Here is a 15,665-nt window from a genome sequence, read left to right on the forward strand (position 1 = left end):
TACATACCTCCGATTTTGATGACATTTGGAATGTGTGACTGAATTCGGTCTAAAAATAAATGTGCCAAATTACATCGAAATCGGTTCAGATTTGGATATAGCTCTCATATATATATTTTCGGCCGATTTTACGTATTTGCTGCACCAAACACGCTATATATTTTTGATTTCAATGAAATGTGGAATGTGTGACTGAATTCAGTCTAAAAATAAATGTTCCAAATTACATCGAAATCGGTTCAGATTTGGATATAGCTCCCATATATATTTTCGGCATATTTCAGGTATTTGCTGCACCAAACACGCTACATACCTCCGATTTTGATTAAATTTGGAATGTGTGACTGAATTCGGTCTAGAATTAAGTGTGCCGAATTATATCGAAATCGGTTCAGATTTGGGTATAGCTCCCATATATATTTTCGCCCGATCTGTCCAATTTTGATGAAATTTGGAATGTGTGACGGAATTTTGTCTAGTAATAAGTGTACCATATTATATAGAAATCAGTTCAAATTGATATATCTCTCCTATAGTTTACATATTCACAGTGGAGTAGGGTATCATATAGTCGGCCCCGCCTGACTATGATCCTTTCCTTACTGGTTTTTAATAATAAAGATACGAAGATTCTGATTGGACCAAAATTCGTTTCAAAGAAAACTGAACTCAATAACATATGCACAAAATATGCAAACAGTTTTTGGCCGAAAATCTTCATAAAAGTCGTGAAAGTGTCAACTAAAGATGGAAAATCATCAAAAATCTTCAAAGTGTTATAAATTAAGATTATTAACCGTTAACGTAGATTTTCAGCAGACTATTTTGTTATTGAGACCTCTTACCACAGTGTGGTGTAGGGTATGTATATTGTAATACCACTTTTTTATACCCTCAGCTTGAGCGCACGATAACTCTCGAACGGATAGATCGATTTGAACCAGAGTTACGCTTCGTAATATTTTGCCCAAACTAAGTTTAAGTTCGAAGATGGGCCATACGGTCCACTATTTCGGGTACCTCCCCCACAGAAGTTCAAAATTTTTCTGTAATATGGTGTAAACGATAACTCTCGAAGGCAGTAGAAATATCGAAATATTTCTACCAGACATAGATCAGGTTCGAATATGGACTATATGGGTCCACGGCTTCCACAAAATTTCGGAAAAGTACAGTTTAAGACCTCCTCGCGAATCTTTTGATATTTTTTTGTAAAAACTTGTATTCCCTGCACCCATTAGGATGGTACAATTTTTTAGGGGTAAGTCCATACTTAGTCAGAAAATGGCCCCAAAGCTGCAAAAACCCCCTACGGCACTGTGTGTAGTGTTGCAATGCACGGTAACTCTAGGACAGATCAGCCGATTCGATCCAAAATTTGGCCTTCGTAATATTTTGTCCAATATTTTGTTTTTTGGGTGCCACCGTGGTGCAATGGTATGCACACCGGCCCTGCACGCTGAAGGTCGTGGGTTCGATTCCCCGCAGCCAACATCAAAATTTTCAACGGTGGCAAAATACCCCTCAGTAATGTTGGCGACATTTCCTGAGTATTTCAGCCATGTAAAACTTCTCTACAAAGTGGTATGTTTAGACACGCCGTTCGGACTCGGCGATAAACAGTAGGTCCCATATCATTGAGCTAGTATGAATCGGGGGTGCAGTCATTGATATGAGAGAAGTCTCCCTTTTCCCGTATGGGATGTTTGTGGAACAATTATAATATTTTGTCCAAACTTAGTTTAAGTTCGAAGATGAGCCATATCGGTCCACTCCTACAGGTACCTCCCCCAAAAAAGTTCGAAAATGTTCGGAAAAATTGTGCGCATGATAACTTTTGACAGGAGTAACCGGTTTGGTCCATACATTGCACATCGTGGCATTTCTACCAGACATAGGGGAGGAGCTAATATGGACTCTATCGGTGCACTCCTTCGGGTACCTCCTACACAAAATTTCGGAGAATTTCAGTTTAGGACCTGCTTATTAATCGCGTTTATTTTTGTTGTAAACACTTGTATTTGCTGCTCCCATTAGAACGGTACAAGTTTAGAAAATAGCCCGAAAGGTGTAAAAAATGCCCTGTGGCAGCATGTGTAGTGGCTGCAACTCGCGGTTACTCTCGAACGAATCAGTCGATTCGGTCCAAAATTTGTCCTTCGTAATAATAAATGAAAAGGTTATTCTAGCAGGATGTTGAACAGGTCACACGAAAAGCTATCTCCTTGTCTGAAACGTCTTGGTACTGAATTGTTCGGAAAGGTTCCCAGCAAAATTTGAAGGCAGGAGTTCCATGCGATGACGTGTTTTCATGGCATCTTTTGCATTTGTTCAAACGAAATCGTGAAAGATCCGATCTTTTCATTAGCATTTGAACCAACGCAATGGAAGTCGTTCTTTTGATCAGCATTTGAAAGCCATGCAAAGGAGGTCGTGAAAGATCCGATCTTTTCATCAGCATTTGAAGCCGTTCGACCGATCCAATAGAGATGAATTTTGTGTTTTTATTTATACACATTTTTCTAAAAATATAAGATAAATTATTTCCAATAGGATTGGTGTTTTCGGAGACTCGAAATCACAGCCAACGTTGTTAAAACTCTCGTCGTAATGATAATGTCATTGAAAAGGGTTGGTGAAAATGTCATGCCAAAACATTGGTGGAAATGACATGCCAAAGCATTGGTGAAAATGACATGCTTTGGATCCAAAAATGAATAGCATCTTTTGGTGTCCAAGCTCATATAAAATTCATCGATGATGTGCCAGCTCACTTGCACCCATGATTGAGTGGCATCTTTGGCATCGAAAATTTTGCTGGGGTTCTTCCCTATTTTAACTGAGGACCTAGTATTAGTTAAAGTCATCTTACAAAGCCGAATAAGCGTTGCGGGGATACCAAATTCAGACATGGCTTTGAATACCTTTGGGCGTAAGGGGCTGTCGAAGGCTGCTTTATAATCGACAAAAATATGGTAGGTGTCGATCTGCATTGGTATGGCCCAAGTATTACCTTGACCATAGGCTTTAGTCATTCGCACAATATCCCTGACACTATCTGGTAGGCAATAGGGTGATGACTTATGCCGCTTCAGTTAGAGCATATAGTCCTATCTCTTTTCCTGCGGACGGGACAGAGATACTCAGGTTACAATCGTCGGGTACGCGTTCTTTCTGCCAGATGGTGCTAACTAGATGATGCATACACCTTATCAGCGTTTCGCCTGCGGTTTTGAACAGCTAGGCTGGTAGGCCATTGGCTCCTGCTGTCTTATTATTCTTTAGACGGTTTACTGCTGTCTTTACCTCATCTTGGCTGGGCGGTATAGATTCAATACCATCTTATGGGATTGGATCTGTGGTATCTTCGTCGTCTTCGCTAGTATTGGATACCAACATTTTAGAAAAATTCTCTTTCCATATGCCGAGCACACTGTCTGTATCAGTTACCAAATTAACTTGCTTGCCTCTACAGGACGATGTGCCTGTACCAAAGCCATCGGTTTGATGTTTCTCTCTTTGGTAGAATTTTCGCACATCATTCTGGATGCTGTATATCTCGATTTTTTCACATTCCCGTTTTTCCATTTCTCTCTTAGTCCTGTGGTAAAGACGTTTCTCCTCTCTTATCCCGGTATCTCTCTCTTGCACTACGCGTTGCTACTGATTGTAGAGTAGCCCTATATGCCGCATTTTTCTCTTCGGTAGCAGCACGACACTCCTGGTCATACCATGGATTCCTCGTTGGAGGTCTCAGGTATCCAAGTATGGATTTTGCGGCTGTTTCCATTGAATGGGCAATACTTTGCCATTGTGCTGATATGTTATGGGGGCGAGGAGTGATTTGATAAAACAATTGGGCAAGTGGAGTGGAGTATGCTGTGGGTATCTGTTGCGATTGTAGCTTACCGATGTCTAACTTTCGTGTTGTGTCTGTTCGTCCTTTGTTTGCAACGTTTAGACGGGACGTACATTTGCTGCAACAATGTGTGATGTGTTTGCTCCTCGGAACGAACGTACATCCAACAAGCTCTATGGATGTCTTCCATCTATCACAACGTGATCAATTTGCTATCTTGTTCTTTGATCTGGAGACAGTCAAGTGCCCTTATTAATGTCGAGATGCTTAAATCTGGTGCTGCTAACTACCATGTTTTTGCCGCATCAAAGTCTATAAGTCTCATTCCATTGTCAGATGTTTCACTGTGGAGACAGAATTTCCCGACTGTTGGGCCGAAGATATTCTGCTTTCCAATTTTGGCATTAAAATCGCCTAGAATAATTTTATTCTGACGCGCATACCCAAGTTTTTATCGTTCTTAAGAGTGAACGCGTAGCACATGTTAGCTCACTACCTTTAACAGGTGTTAAAGGCAGCTTCCCAAGTGACACCACTGGAGTTCAGTGTCCACTTGATATGAAAGAGGGACCAAGATAAGTCATGGGATTTGCCATGTTAAAGCCGGTCAGGACCGTTGCTTGGTATCTTTCATCCCATACGGCACCCGGTCTTCCGTAGAAGACCTATCAACAGTCACCTTCAGATAGTATACTTATCGACAGACTTCTGTAGATAGAAGACTTCGTAACGCTCTCAAACTTTTGTGCCTTACCTCCCTTTTGTGTTTGTATGTATTGCGTTTAGCTCCTGAATCTCAACTAGCACTCACAGCCTGAATGTAAATAAATTTTAATTTACAAATCTTATGACAACATGAATGACGTTTGTATGTCATCGTCGTTCACGTTGGAGAACATCTCGACTGTGGTGATGCACCAAAATTTACAAGGAAATTCCAAAAATACAAAATCATACCTTCAACTTCATGTTGGCACATTGTTGCTCACACTTGGAGTTATGAATTCTGACCATTTACATCTGATTGGCATTGCGTTGCTCTGTAGCGTAGCTCTGTAGTGTTTACCTTACATGTAGCCATGCACCCTGTGAATTACGCCAATGTTTCTTTTTTTGTTTTGCGTCTTGTCATGTTTACATTAATCCATCTTTCTGATGTACTGCGGAGGATATGGTGGTGTAAGGTGTATAACCCAAAAGTGATGAATGTATCTGCAACTTATTGTGATTGACCTGGAACCCCTTCACTCGCTTCAGTTGGCAATCAGTTATTTTTTCTTGACTATTTACCTTGTATGTCATACCAGTGCGGACATACATATGTAAGTAATTGGGTGTTGATGTTGCATGTTTTAGGTACAGATCGTGTTTGGAGATTTTCACAGTGTTTCGTCACTGTCAATTTAAAGGACATAAGATAATCAGGAACTTTATACGTGGCCATGTAGATTTAGATATTAACTATTTTTCAGACTCTGCTATATGATCTCTGCTTGTGATAGAGAGAACTTAAAGACATCCTCTTTAACCACTTCCACTGATTATAAAGGGAACAACAATTTCGGGTAGGGCTGTGTCTGTCAAGCTCCGTTTAAATTAAGCGTGTTAACTAGAAGATATGTTCTTTGAGTTATTCGTAGTTTATCCAGTTACTTTCTACTACTTCAGGACTGCAATGGATTTTTTAGCTGATAGGGTTTTTTCGAAAAAAGGACTACAGCAATTAGCTTTGGTAAACATTTCACAAGGATATTGGAATAGCCTTTAAACTGCACTTAAGCCAGAGTGTTGTACTTCTGTGGGTGAGCTATTCGAAAAGGTTTTGATATATATCATGCTGAAATGCCGCTAAGAAGCCCCCTTTTAATTGTAAATGTGTTACAAAATACTGTGCTTCGGCTCTTAGTTTGGTAAAAGGAATCAACTGCCTTTCACATTTGTTTGAACATTTTTACATACACATTTTTAATTGTTTCTCTGCTCATCTTTTTTGCGACTGGCTACGTTATTCCAATGATTCCCTTCAAGTTAATGTCGCATTCGTATGTCCAAGAGATTATCATGAACCGAAGGGGTTGTGTGTTTCTTTGCATTGCGGTTTTTGAATACCACCAACAAACATTAAAGTAAACCTTACTGACCTGCCTACCATGTCGGCGAGACCTTCTCTGTCATTTGTAACCACAATTAAATGTACTCAACAGTGGTATTTCCAAGAAAAAAAGAAAAAAAACTAATATTTTCAGAAAGAAGAGTGAACTAGATTTTTGTTGTGATATTCTGTCCACACTTCAAGTTTCATAAACATATTTTCAGTTTGTTTGTTTTTTACGTGTCTGTTTGGGGGTTTTGTCATTTGATCATTTTTACTTTTGGCAAGGGACATTGCTTAAAGGCGAGTCACGAACGAAGGATAATGTGGTTTTGTGGTTTTTGTTTTAAAACAAAAATATTAAAACTGAATCCTAATGGTGTTTCATTTTCATGATTTTGGAAATAATATGGGATAATATTAACTATTACTTTATCAAAATAATAATAATAATTGTTCCACAAACATCCCTGAAGGGACAAGGGAGACTTCTCTCATATCAATGAGTGCACCCCGATTCATATTGGCTCAATGATATGGGACCTACTTTTAATTGCAGAGTCCCAACGGCGTGTCTTAAGACATCACTTGTAAAACAAATTTTCATGGTTTAAATACTCATGAAATGTCGTTGAAAATTTGATGTTGCCTGGCCTGGGAATCGAACCACAGACCTTTAGCGTGCACGGCGGGTGTGCATAATAATGCACCACGGTTGCACCCAATTATTACTTTATTAAGATTGCGTATTGGGCAATTCCGTTGTACAAGAATACCACAAGATCTATCTATAGAAGACCGTCTTCCTCTAGAAGGCCACAAGGTCTTCCAAGGAACTTCATGGGCCTCTTATAAAAAACCTCATGGTTTTTCTATAGAATACCACAAGATCTTCTATAGAAGAATACGAAGTCATAATAGAAGAACATAAGGTCTTCCATAGAAGACTTTAAGATTTTCTTACAAAAGACCACAAAACCAACTTTTATTAGACCAGTAGGTCATTTTATAGAAGACCTTAAAGTCTTCTTACAGAAGTCTTGTCTTGTCTTGTTATAGAAGGCCTTGTGGTCTCTTTATAGAATACCTCCTGATCCTCTCATAGAAAACCTCATGGTCTTCTTACAGAGATTCTCATGGTCTACTTATAAAATACCTCATGGTCTTCTTATAAAAGACCTCATGGTCTTCTTATAGAAGACCTCATGGTCTACTTATAAAATACCTCATGGTCATCTTATAAAAGACCTCATAGCCCTCTTATAGAAGACCCCAAAGTCTTGTTATAGAAGATCTTGTGGTCTTTTTATAGAATACCTCATGATCCTCTTATAGAAAACCTCATGGTCTTCTTACAGAGGGTCTCATGATCTTCTCATAGAAGACCTCACCGTCTTCTTATGGAAGACCTCATTGCCTTCTTATGGAAGACCTCAAGACCTTCTTATGGAAGAGCTCATGGTCTTCTTATGGAAGACCTCAGGTCGTCTTATGGAAGACATTATGGTCTTCTTACAGAAGACCTCATGGTCTTCCTACAGAAGGCCTCATGGTCTTCCTACAGAAGACCTCATGGTCGTCTTATGGAAGACCTCATGGTCTTCTTATAGAAGACCTCATGGTCTTCTTATAGAAGACCTCATGGTCTTCTTATAAAAGACATCATGGTCTTCTTATAGAAGACCTCATGGTCTTCTATAGAAGACCTCATGGTCTTCTTATAGAAGACCTCATGGTATTCTTATAGAAGACCTCATGGTATTCTTATAGAAGACCTCATAGTCTTCTTTAGAAGACCTCATGGTCTTCTTATAGAAGACCTCATGACCTTCTTATAGAAGACCTCATGGTCTTCTTATAGAAGACCTCATGGTCTTCTTATAGAAGACCTCATGGTGGTCTTATAGAAGAACTCATGGTCTTCTTATAGATAACATCATGGTCTTCTATAGATAACATCATGGTCTTCTTATAGAAGATCTCATGGTGTTCTTATAGAAGAACTCATGGTCTTCTTATAGAAAACCTCATGGTCTTCTTATAGAAAACATCATGGTCTTCTTATAGAAGACCTCATGGTCTTCTTTAGAACACCTCATGGTATTCTTTAGAACACCTCATGGTCTTCTTTAGAACACCTCATGGTCTTCTTATAGAACACCTCATGGTATTCTTATAGAAGACCTCATGGTCTTCTTATAGAAGACCTCATGGTCTTCTTATAGAAAACCTCATGGTATTCTTATAGAAAACCTCATGGTATTCTTATAGAAGATCTCATGATCTATTTTTAGAAGACCTCATGGTCTTCTTATAGATGACCTCACGATCAATTTATAGAAGACCTAACGGTCTACTTTTAGAAGACCTCATGGCCTTCCTCAATGTCTTCTCATAGAAGACCTCAAGGTCATCCCATAGAAGACCTCAGGGTCTTCTCATAGAAGACCGCAAAGTCTTATCATAGAAGACCGCAAGGTCTCTCATCGAAGACCTCAAGATCTTCTCGTGCAAAACATCAAGTTATTTTCATAGAAGGCCTCTAGTTCTTCTCATAGAAGACCTCAAGGTCATCTCTTAGAAATCCTCAAGGTCATCTCCTAGAAGACCTCAATGTCATCTCTTAGAAGACTTCTAGATCTTCTCATAAAAGACCTCAAGGTCTTCTCATAGAAGACCTCAAGGTCTGTTCAAAGAAGACCTCAAGTTCTTCTCAAAGAAGACCTCAAGTTCTTTTCAAAGAAGACCTCAACATTTTCTCATAGAAAACTTTTGGATCTCATAGAAGACCTCAAGATCTTCTCATAGAAGACCTCAAGGTCTTTTCAAAGAAGACCTCAAGGTCTTCTCATAGAAGACCTCAAAGTCTTCTCATAGAAGACCTCAAGGTCATCTCATAGAAGACTTCAAAGTTTTCTCATAGAAAACTTTTGGATCTTCTCGTGGAAGACCTCTAGGTCTTCTTAAGAAGACCTCAAGGTCTTCTTATAGAAGACATCATGGTTTTTCATAGAAGACTTCAAGATCTTCTCGAGGAAGACCTTAAGATCTTTTCATAGAAGACCTCAAGGACTTCTCATAAAATACATCAAGGTATTCTCATAGAAGACCTCAAAGTCTTCTCATAAAATACGTCAAGGTCTTCTCGTAAAAGATCTCAAGTTCTTCTCATAGAAGACTTCAAGGTCATCTCATAGAGGCCCCCAAGGTCGTCTCATAGAAGACCTCAAGTTCTTCTCATAGAAGAAGAGGAATACCCATGAGGTCTTCTATGAGACCTCAAGGTCTTCTCATAGAAGAGCTCATGGTCTCCTCAAGGGAGATCTCAAGGTTTTCTCCCAGAAGACCTTAAGGCATTCTAATAAAAGAGCTCAGGGTATCTACGAAGAAGAAATTTCAAAGTATTCTCATAGAAGACATCAAGGTATTGTTATAGAAGGCCTTTAAGTCTTCTCAAAGTAGAATTCCAGGTCTTATCATAGAATAACTCAAGGTATTCTGCAAGATGACCTCAAGTTATTCTGCTAAAAGCCTTCATGGTATTCCCTTAAAAGATCTCAAGGTATTCACCAAGAAGACATCAATGTATTCTGCTACAAGACCACAAGATATTGTCCTAGAAGACCTCATGTTATTCTGCTAGAAAACCTTTAGTTATTCTCATGGAAGACCTCCATATATTTTGTAGAAGTTCTCAAGGTCTTCGCATGGAAGACTTAAAGGTATGCCCATAAAATACCAGAAGTTATTATCAAGATATTCTCCAATCTCAAGATATTCTCCAAGAAGACTTCATGATATTTTCGTTGAAGACCCCTATATATTTCCTACAATTGTTCTGCTAGAAGATCATGTTGCATTCCCATAGAAGACCTCAGAGTTTCTCATAGAATACCAAGCTGTTTTCTCCAATAGGCTTTTCCACAAGGTCTTTCTAAAGAAGACCTCACTGTCTTGCTGTAGAAGTAGAAGCTCTCCCTATAGAAGACCTCAAGGTTTTCAAACAATACCTTATTTTTAAAGAGTATAAGGTTATTCTTTAACAAGTAAAAAAGTATCAGTCGGCTTTGCCGACAGAGATATACCCTCAGCCTGTGTATATGTGGCGTTTGAACCGACAAAAATCTTTATTAGGATTAAAGATCAAAAGTTTTCCGGAGGAGATACTAAAAGGAATGGATCGACATTGAACGTTATGGAAGTGGATCTCCAGCCACAACATATGGTGCCATAGGGGGTTTTTACATTCTTCGGGCTGTTTGCTCAAGAAGTATGGACCTGCCCCTAAACAGACTTTTACCATCGTAATTGAGGCAGTGAACGCAAGTTGCTTGAAAAAAATCAAAATGATTCGATATCAGGTCTTAAAGTGAACTTATCCGAAATTTTGTGTGGGAGGTACCGGATGGAGTGGACAAATATAGCCCATATTTGAACCTGATCTATATCTGGTAGATATATTAGGATGTGTAAAATATAGACCAATTCGGCCACTCCCTTCAAGAGTTACCGTACAAAAATTTTCCGAACATGTTTGAACTTTTGTGGGGGAGGTACCTGAAGGAGTGGACCTATATGGCTTATCTTCAAACTTAAACTATGTTTGGACAAAATATTACTAAAGCCATATTTTGGACCGAATCGGCAGATCCGTTCGAGAGTTATCTTGCGCTCCAATCACCTCACACGGTGTCATAGGGTTTTTTTGCTATTTTCTCAGGAAGTATGGACTTGCCCCTGATGAAACTTTTACCGTCGTATGGAGGGCAGTGAATACAAGTTGCTAAAACAAAAATCAAAGCGATTCGAGAGCTGGCCCTAAACTGAACTTTTCCGAAATTTTGTGTGGGAGGTATCCGAAGGAGTGGACCGATTGAGTCCATATTGAAACCATATCTAAGTCTGGTACACGCTCCACGATGGGCAAAGTATGGACCAAATCGGTTACTCCCTTCAAGAGTTATTGTGCGCACCAATTTTCCGAACATTTTCGAACTTTTGTGGGGGAGGTACCGGAAGGAGTGGACCGATATAGCCCATCTTCGAACTTAAACTAAGTTTGGGTAAAATATTACGAAAGCCAAAATTTGAACCGAATCGGTTTATCCGTTCGAGAGTTATCGTGCGCTCCAGCCAGCCAGACAGACAGACAGACAGACGGACGGACATTGCTCAATCGACTCCAAATTGTCTGAAACACATTTCGTCCAAACATACTTGGGGTCTAAAACCATTATTTCGTACGGGCACATTTTGCCCGTATGAAAGTGTATATACCCTTCATAGCCTAAAGGCTGAGGGTATAAAAATTGCACTTGAAGTACGACCGTTACCATCCCCTATTACAATTACTCGTATATTATTACCATTTATGTTATCATAATAATTGACCTCCCCTTTCTTGTTGTTATTTTCATTATTTTTCGACAGGAAGGAAAACGTGGTTATTTGGAAGGTCTGGCCAGCCACTATTGCAAAGAAATCAATATGCCTTATGAAGATGTGTTGGATGCCATCGAACTGGCGCGTGTCTCCAAATGGAAAGAGCGACATATTCGTATGGGAAATACGAGTACGGGTGGTTCGAATACTTTGCGGAGGGGTGCCAGTGCAGGTGCTGGCACCAGCTGTGGTATGGGTGTTAGTGCCATGATAACGGGTAACATAGCACATCAATCGATGATGCCATCGAGTCACAGTCAACCGTTGTATGTGCCTGGCAAATACCTGGTAAGTAAGTGGCTAAGTGAGCTACAACATCCAATTAACCAAGCTTCTATTGAAATGCCCTCCCTGTCTCCCTCTCTATCTCTTTATTATTGTCTTTTATAGCCCTCCAGCTGTTTATCGAATCGTGAAGAGAATGAAATCTATAGCTATGCTCAAAATGATTTGGCCAATCGTATGGCACGTAATGTTATCGATTCGAAATCAACGGTTAATTTAAGTGGCAGTGGAGGTGGGGGTGTTGTTGGCGGTGGCACTGGTATTGGCGGTATGCAGCATAGTTATCCTGGAGCACGGTCAAATTTCTTTTATGAATTCTCGGCAACAGGTAGAGTAGAATAGAATAGCAGCTGGCTGCTAAGCCTAAGGGCTTTTTATTTACAGCAACAGCAACAACAACAGCAAAAATAAAATGAAATTATTATTTTTGGTATTGTTATCATTTCCGCTTCCGCTGTGATGTCCTTTTTGTCGGTTCTGTTTCACAATGTTGTTCTTTTTTTACAGAGGGACGTAATAAACGTAAACGACACACCACAGTCTTTGCCCGTTTCCTGAATGGTTTACGCCAAGGTGCCGACGAACTCAATCCAGCTGAAGGCATGCAATTAAAGGTATGTGTGCACGAAGTAGAAGAGAGTATGGCAATAAATTTGGCCAAAAGCACTGCCACTACCATCATCATCAAATGAAATAAGTTAATTTTTGAATTATAACGACATCCTTTGTGTTCAAACGAAACAAAAAACTTGAGAATGTTAGGAATTTTTAGTGACTGGTAAAGGAAACCATGATTAAAACGATTGAAAAGCTTTCATAAATCTTTGGGTTTACTTGCCCAGGAGGCCAAAGTCGAAAGAAACATCCGAGATCGGATGCGAGTTCGGTCCGAACTCTGACCGAAAGTCATATGGCGTGGTTGACGTGTTCTCTGATTCGGATGAAAATCGGAAGTTTTTGCAGACTTTTGGACCGAATTCGGTCCGAATTCTGATGAACTGTAGTATGAATTTCTGATTTATTAACCGACTTTCGGACAGATATCGGTCCGAATTCGGAAGCAAAACCTTATGAAAGTCGGAAGTTTTGGACAACTTTCGGACCGAATTAGGTCCGACGTCTGATGAACTATCGTATGATTTTCTGATTTATTTACCAGCATTCGAATAGAATTGGTTTCTATACCCTCAGCATTTATGCTAACGAGGGTATATACACTTTCATACGGGCAAAATGTGCCTCATCGAAATAATGGTTTTAGACCCCAAGTATGATTTGACAAAATCCGTTTCAGACAATTCGGAGTCGATTTAGCCATGTCCGTCTTTCTGTCTGGCTGGCTTGAGCGCAGGATAACTCTCGACCGGATCAACCGATTCGGTCCAAAATATGGCTTTCATAATACTTTGTCCAAACTTAGTCTAAGTTCGAAGATGGGCCATATAGGCCCACTCCTTCCGGTACCTTCCCCACAAAAGTTCGAAAATCTGATCTTTTCCGAAATTTTGTGTGGGAGGTACCCGAAGGAGTGGGCCGACTGATTCCATATTGGAACCTCACCTAAGTCTCGTAGAAATTACACGATGTGCAAAGTATGGACTAAATCGGTTACTCTCTTCAAAAGTTATGGTGCGCACAACTTTTGAAGAGAGTAACCGATTTAGTCCATACTTTGAACATCGTGTAATTTCTACGAGACTTAGGTGAGGTTCCAATATGGAATCAGTCGGCCAACTCCTTCGGGTACCTCCCACACAAAATTTCGGAAAAGATCAGTTTAGGACCAGCTCTTGAATCGCATTGATTTTTGCTGTAACAACTTGTACTCACTGCCTCCCCATACGACGGTAAATGTTTTATCAGGGGCAAGTCCGTACTTCCTGAGAAAATAGCCCGAAAGGTCCAAAAAAAACACCTATGACACCGTATGTAGTGGTTGGAGCGCAAAATAACTCTCGAACGGATCTGCCGATTTGGTACAAAATTTGGTCTGCCTAATATTTTGTCCAAACTTAGTTTAAGTGCTAAGGTCCACTCCTTCAGGTACTTCCCATACAAAAGTTCAAAAATGTTCAAAAAATTGTGCGCATGGTAACTTTTGAAGGGAGTTACCAGATTTGTTCCATACTTTACACATCCTAATACATCTACCAGATATAGATCAGGTTCGAATATGAACTATATTTATCCACTCCTTCGGTTTCCTCCCACACAAAACTTAGAATAAGTTCACTTTAAGACCTGCTCTCGAATGACGTTGATTTTTGCTGTCTCAATTACGACGGTAAAAGCTTTTTCAGGGGCAAGTCTTTACTTCTTGAGAAAACAGGCCGAAAGTTATAAAAAACCCCTATGTCATAATATGTAGAGGCAAGAAATCATGATAACTCTTGAACTGATCAACCGAGTTGGTCCAAAATTTGGCATTTCTCCAAACTTAGTTTTAGTTTGAAGATGGGCAATACCGGTCCACAACTTCCAGTACTTCCCCCTAATAATTAAAAAAAATTTCACTAAAATGGTATGCACGATATTTTTGAACGGGACAACGAATTTGGTACAAACTTTGGATGTACTAATATTTTGTCCAAATTTAGTTTAACTTCTAAAATGGCCCATATCGGTCCTCTCCTTAGGGAACCTCTCTTACAAAAGTTCAACATTTGTCTATATGTACAGATAAGGGTCTGTTCAAAGATCCTTGGAAATGTATACCGATGCTGTTCGTTGTGGTCCTGTTTACAGCGATATTATGTTTTTTGTGCACAGGTCCATGCTTCCTGGCATACTGGCCCACAAGTCATACGATGACAAACTGAAATGACTAGTGGCCGCGATATCTATCGAAAAGATATGACTCTGCAAATAAGATCCACTTCCATAATGGACTAGATCGGTCCATTCCTTCAAGTACCTCCTCCTCAACACTTTAAAATTTCAGTTCTAATCCACAAGTTCAAATGTCCAAAAAGCGCCACAAAATTCTGAAAAGGCCATAAATACCTTCGATCTGTCCGTAAATGAAAGTTCCAATTCACGTAAGCTCAGGGTATATCTCTGCCGGCAAAGCCGACTGATTCTTTTTTACTTGTTTAAAACCGAAAGGCCCGCAGGTGATTTTGAAAAGTCGAACGATTTTTTACAATTTTTTTTTCACAATTTTAGAAAATACAAAGTTTTTTTTAAAACTTGCAAATAATTTTTTTTAAACGGAATAGTGTCGCAGGCGAAAATATTTTTGAAAAAATCGCGCGATTTTTTACAAAAATATTTTCACAGTTTTACTAAACACAACGTTTTTCTAAAAAATGGCAAATGCTTTTATAAAACCGAAAAGCGCCGCAAGCAAAAACGTTTTTGACAAAGTCGCGCGATTTTTTACAAAAATATTTTTATTATTTAAGAAAATACAGAGTTTTTGTAAAAAATGCAAACACATAAAAATTTTCCGATTTCAGTTTTTTTCAATACAAATAATTAATATACTCGTATATACGAAATGTCTTCGTCGAATACCATAGTCTGGTAAAAACTTCTCCGAATTTCTACTGACAAATTCACATATTTAGTTTCATTATACCCTACACCACTATGTGGGGAGGGTATTATAAGTTGGCTTTGCCCAAAAAGTTTGTAACGCATCGAAATAATGGTCGTAGACCCATACCAAAATGAATGTCTCGACGAGCTGAGTCGATCTGGCTATGTGTGTCCGTCTGTCAGTCCGTCCGTCTGTCCGTCTGTCCATCTAAACCTTGTAATCACGCTACGGGTCGCAATTTTGATCGGATCGTCACGAAATTTTGGGTGTTGATGAGGGTCCCGGAGGGGAAGAAGCCTATTGATTTTGGTGATGGTCGGATAATATTCAGGGGTCGTAATGGGCAAAAAACTTATGTGGACAAAAAGACAACGTTTTTTTCCAAAGCGACTATCGCAGCTTCTATATGGGGTATACCAAAAGCAAGACCTGAATGTAAAAGTAGA

At 39.4% G+C, this 15,665-nt stretch overlaps 1 protein-coding gene across 1 annotated transcript in view; it reads left to right on the plus strand.

Annotated features, from left to right (window-relative positions):
• LOC141391302 (uncharacterized) overlaps positions 1-15,665 on the plus strand; it is a 58,824-nt gene that overhangs the window by 14,576 nt on the left and 28,583 nt on the right. The window contains exons 2-4 of the mRNA XM_073964212.1: positions 11,382-11,681; positions 11,784-12,006; positions 12,186-12,292. Of these exons, the coding sequence (XP_073820313.1) occupies positions 11,382-11,681; positions 11,784-12,006; positions 12,186-12,292 (630 nt within the window). The remainder of the gene's footprint in view (positions 1-11,381; positions 11,682-11,783; positions 12,007-12,185; positions 12,293-15,665) is intronic.

This window comes from Musca autumnalis, unplaced genomic scaffold (assembly GCF_047663935.1).
Source record: "Musca autumnalis isolate F117 unplaced genomic scaffold, ASM4766393v1 scaffold_1, whole genome shotgun sequence".
NCBI classification, from domain to species: Eukaryota; Metazoa; Arthropoda; class Insecta; order Diptera; family Muscidae; genus Musca; species Musca autumnalis.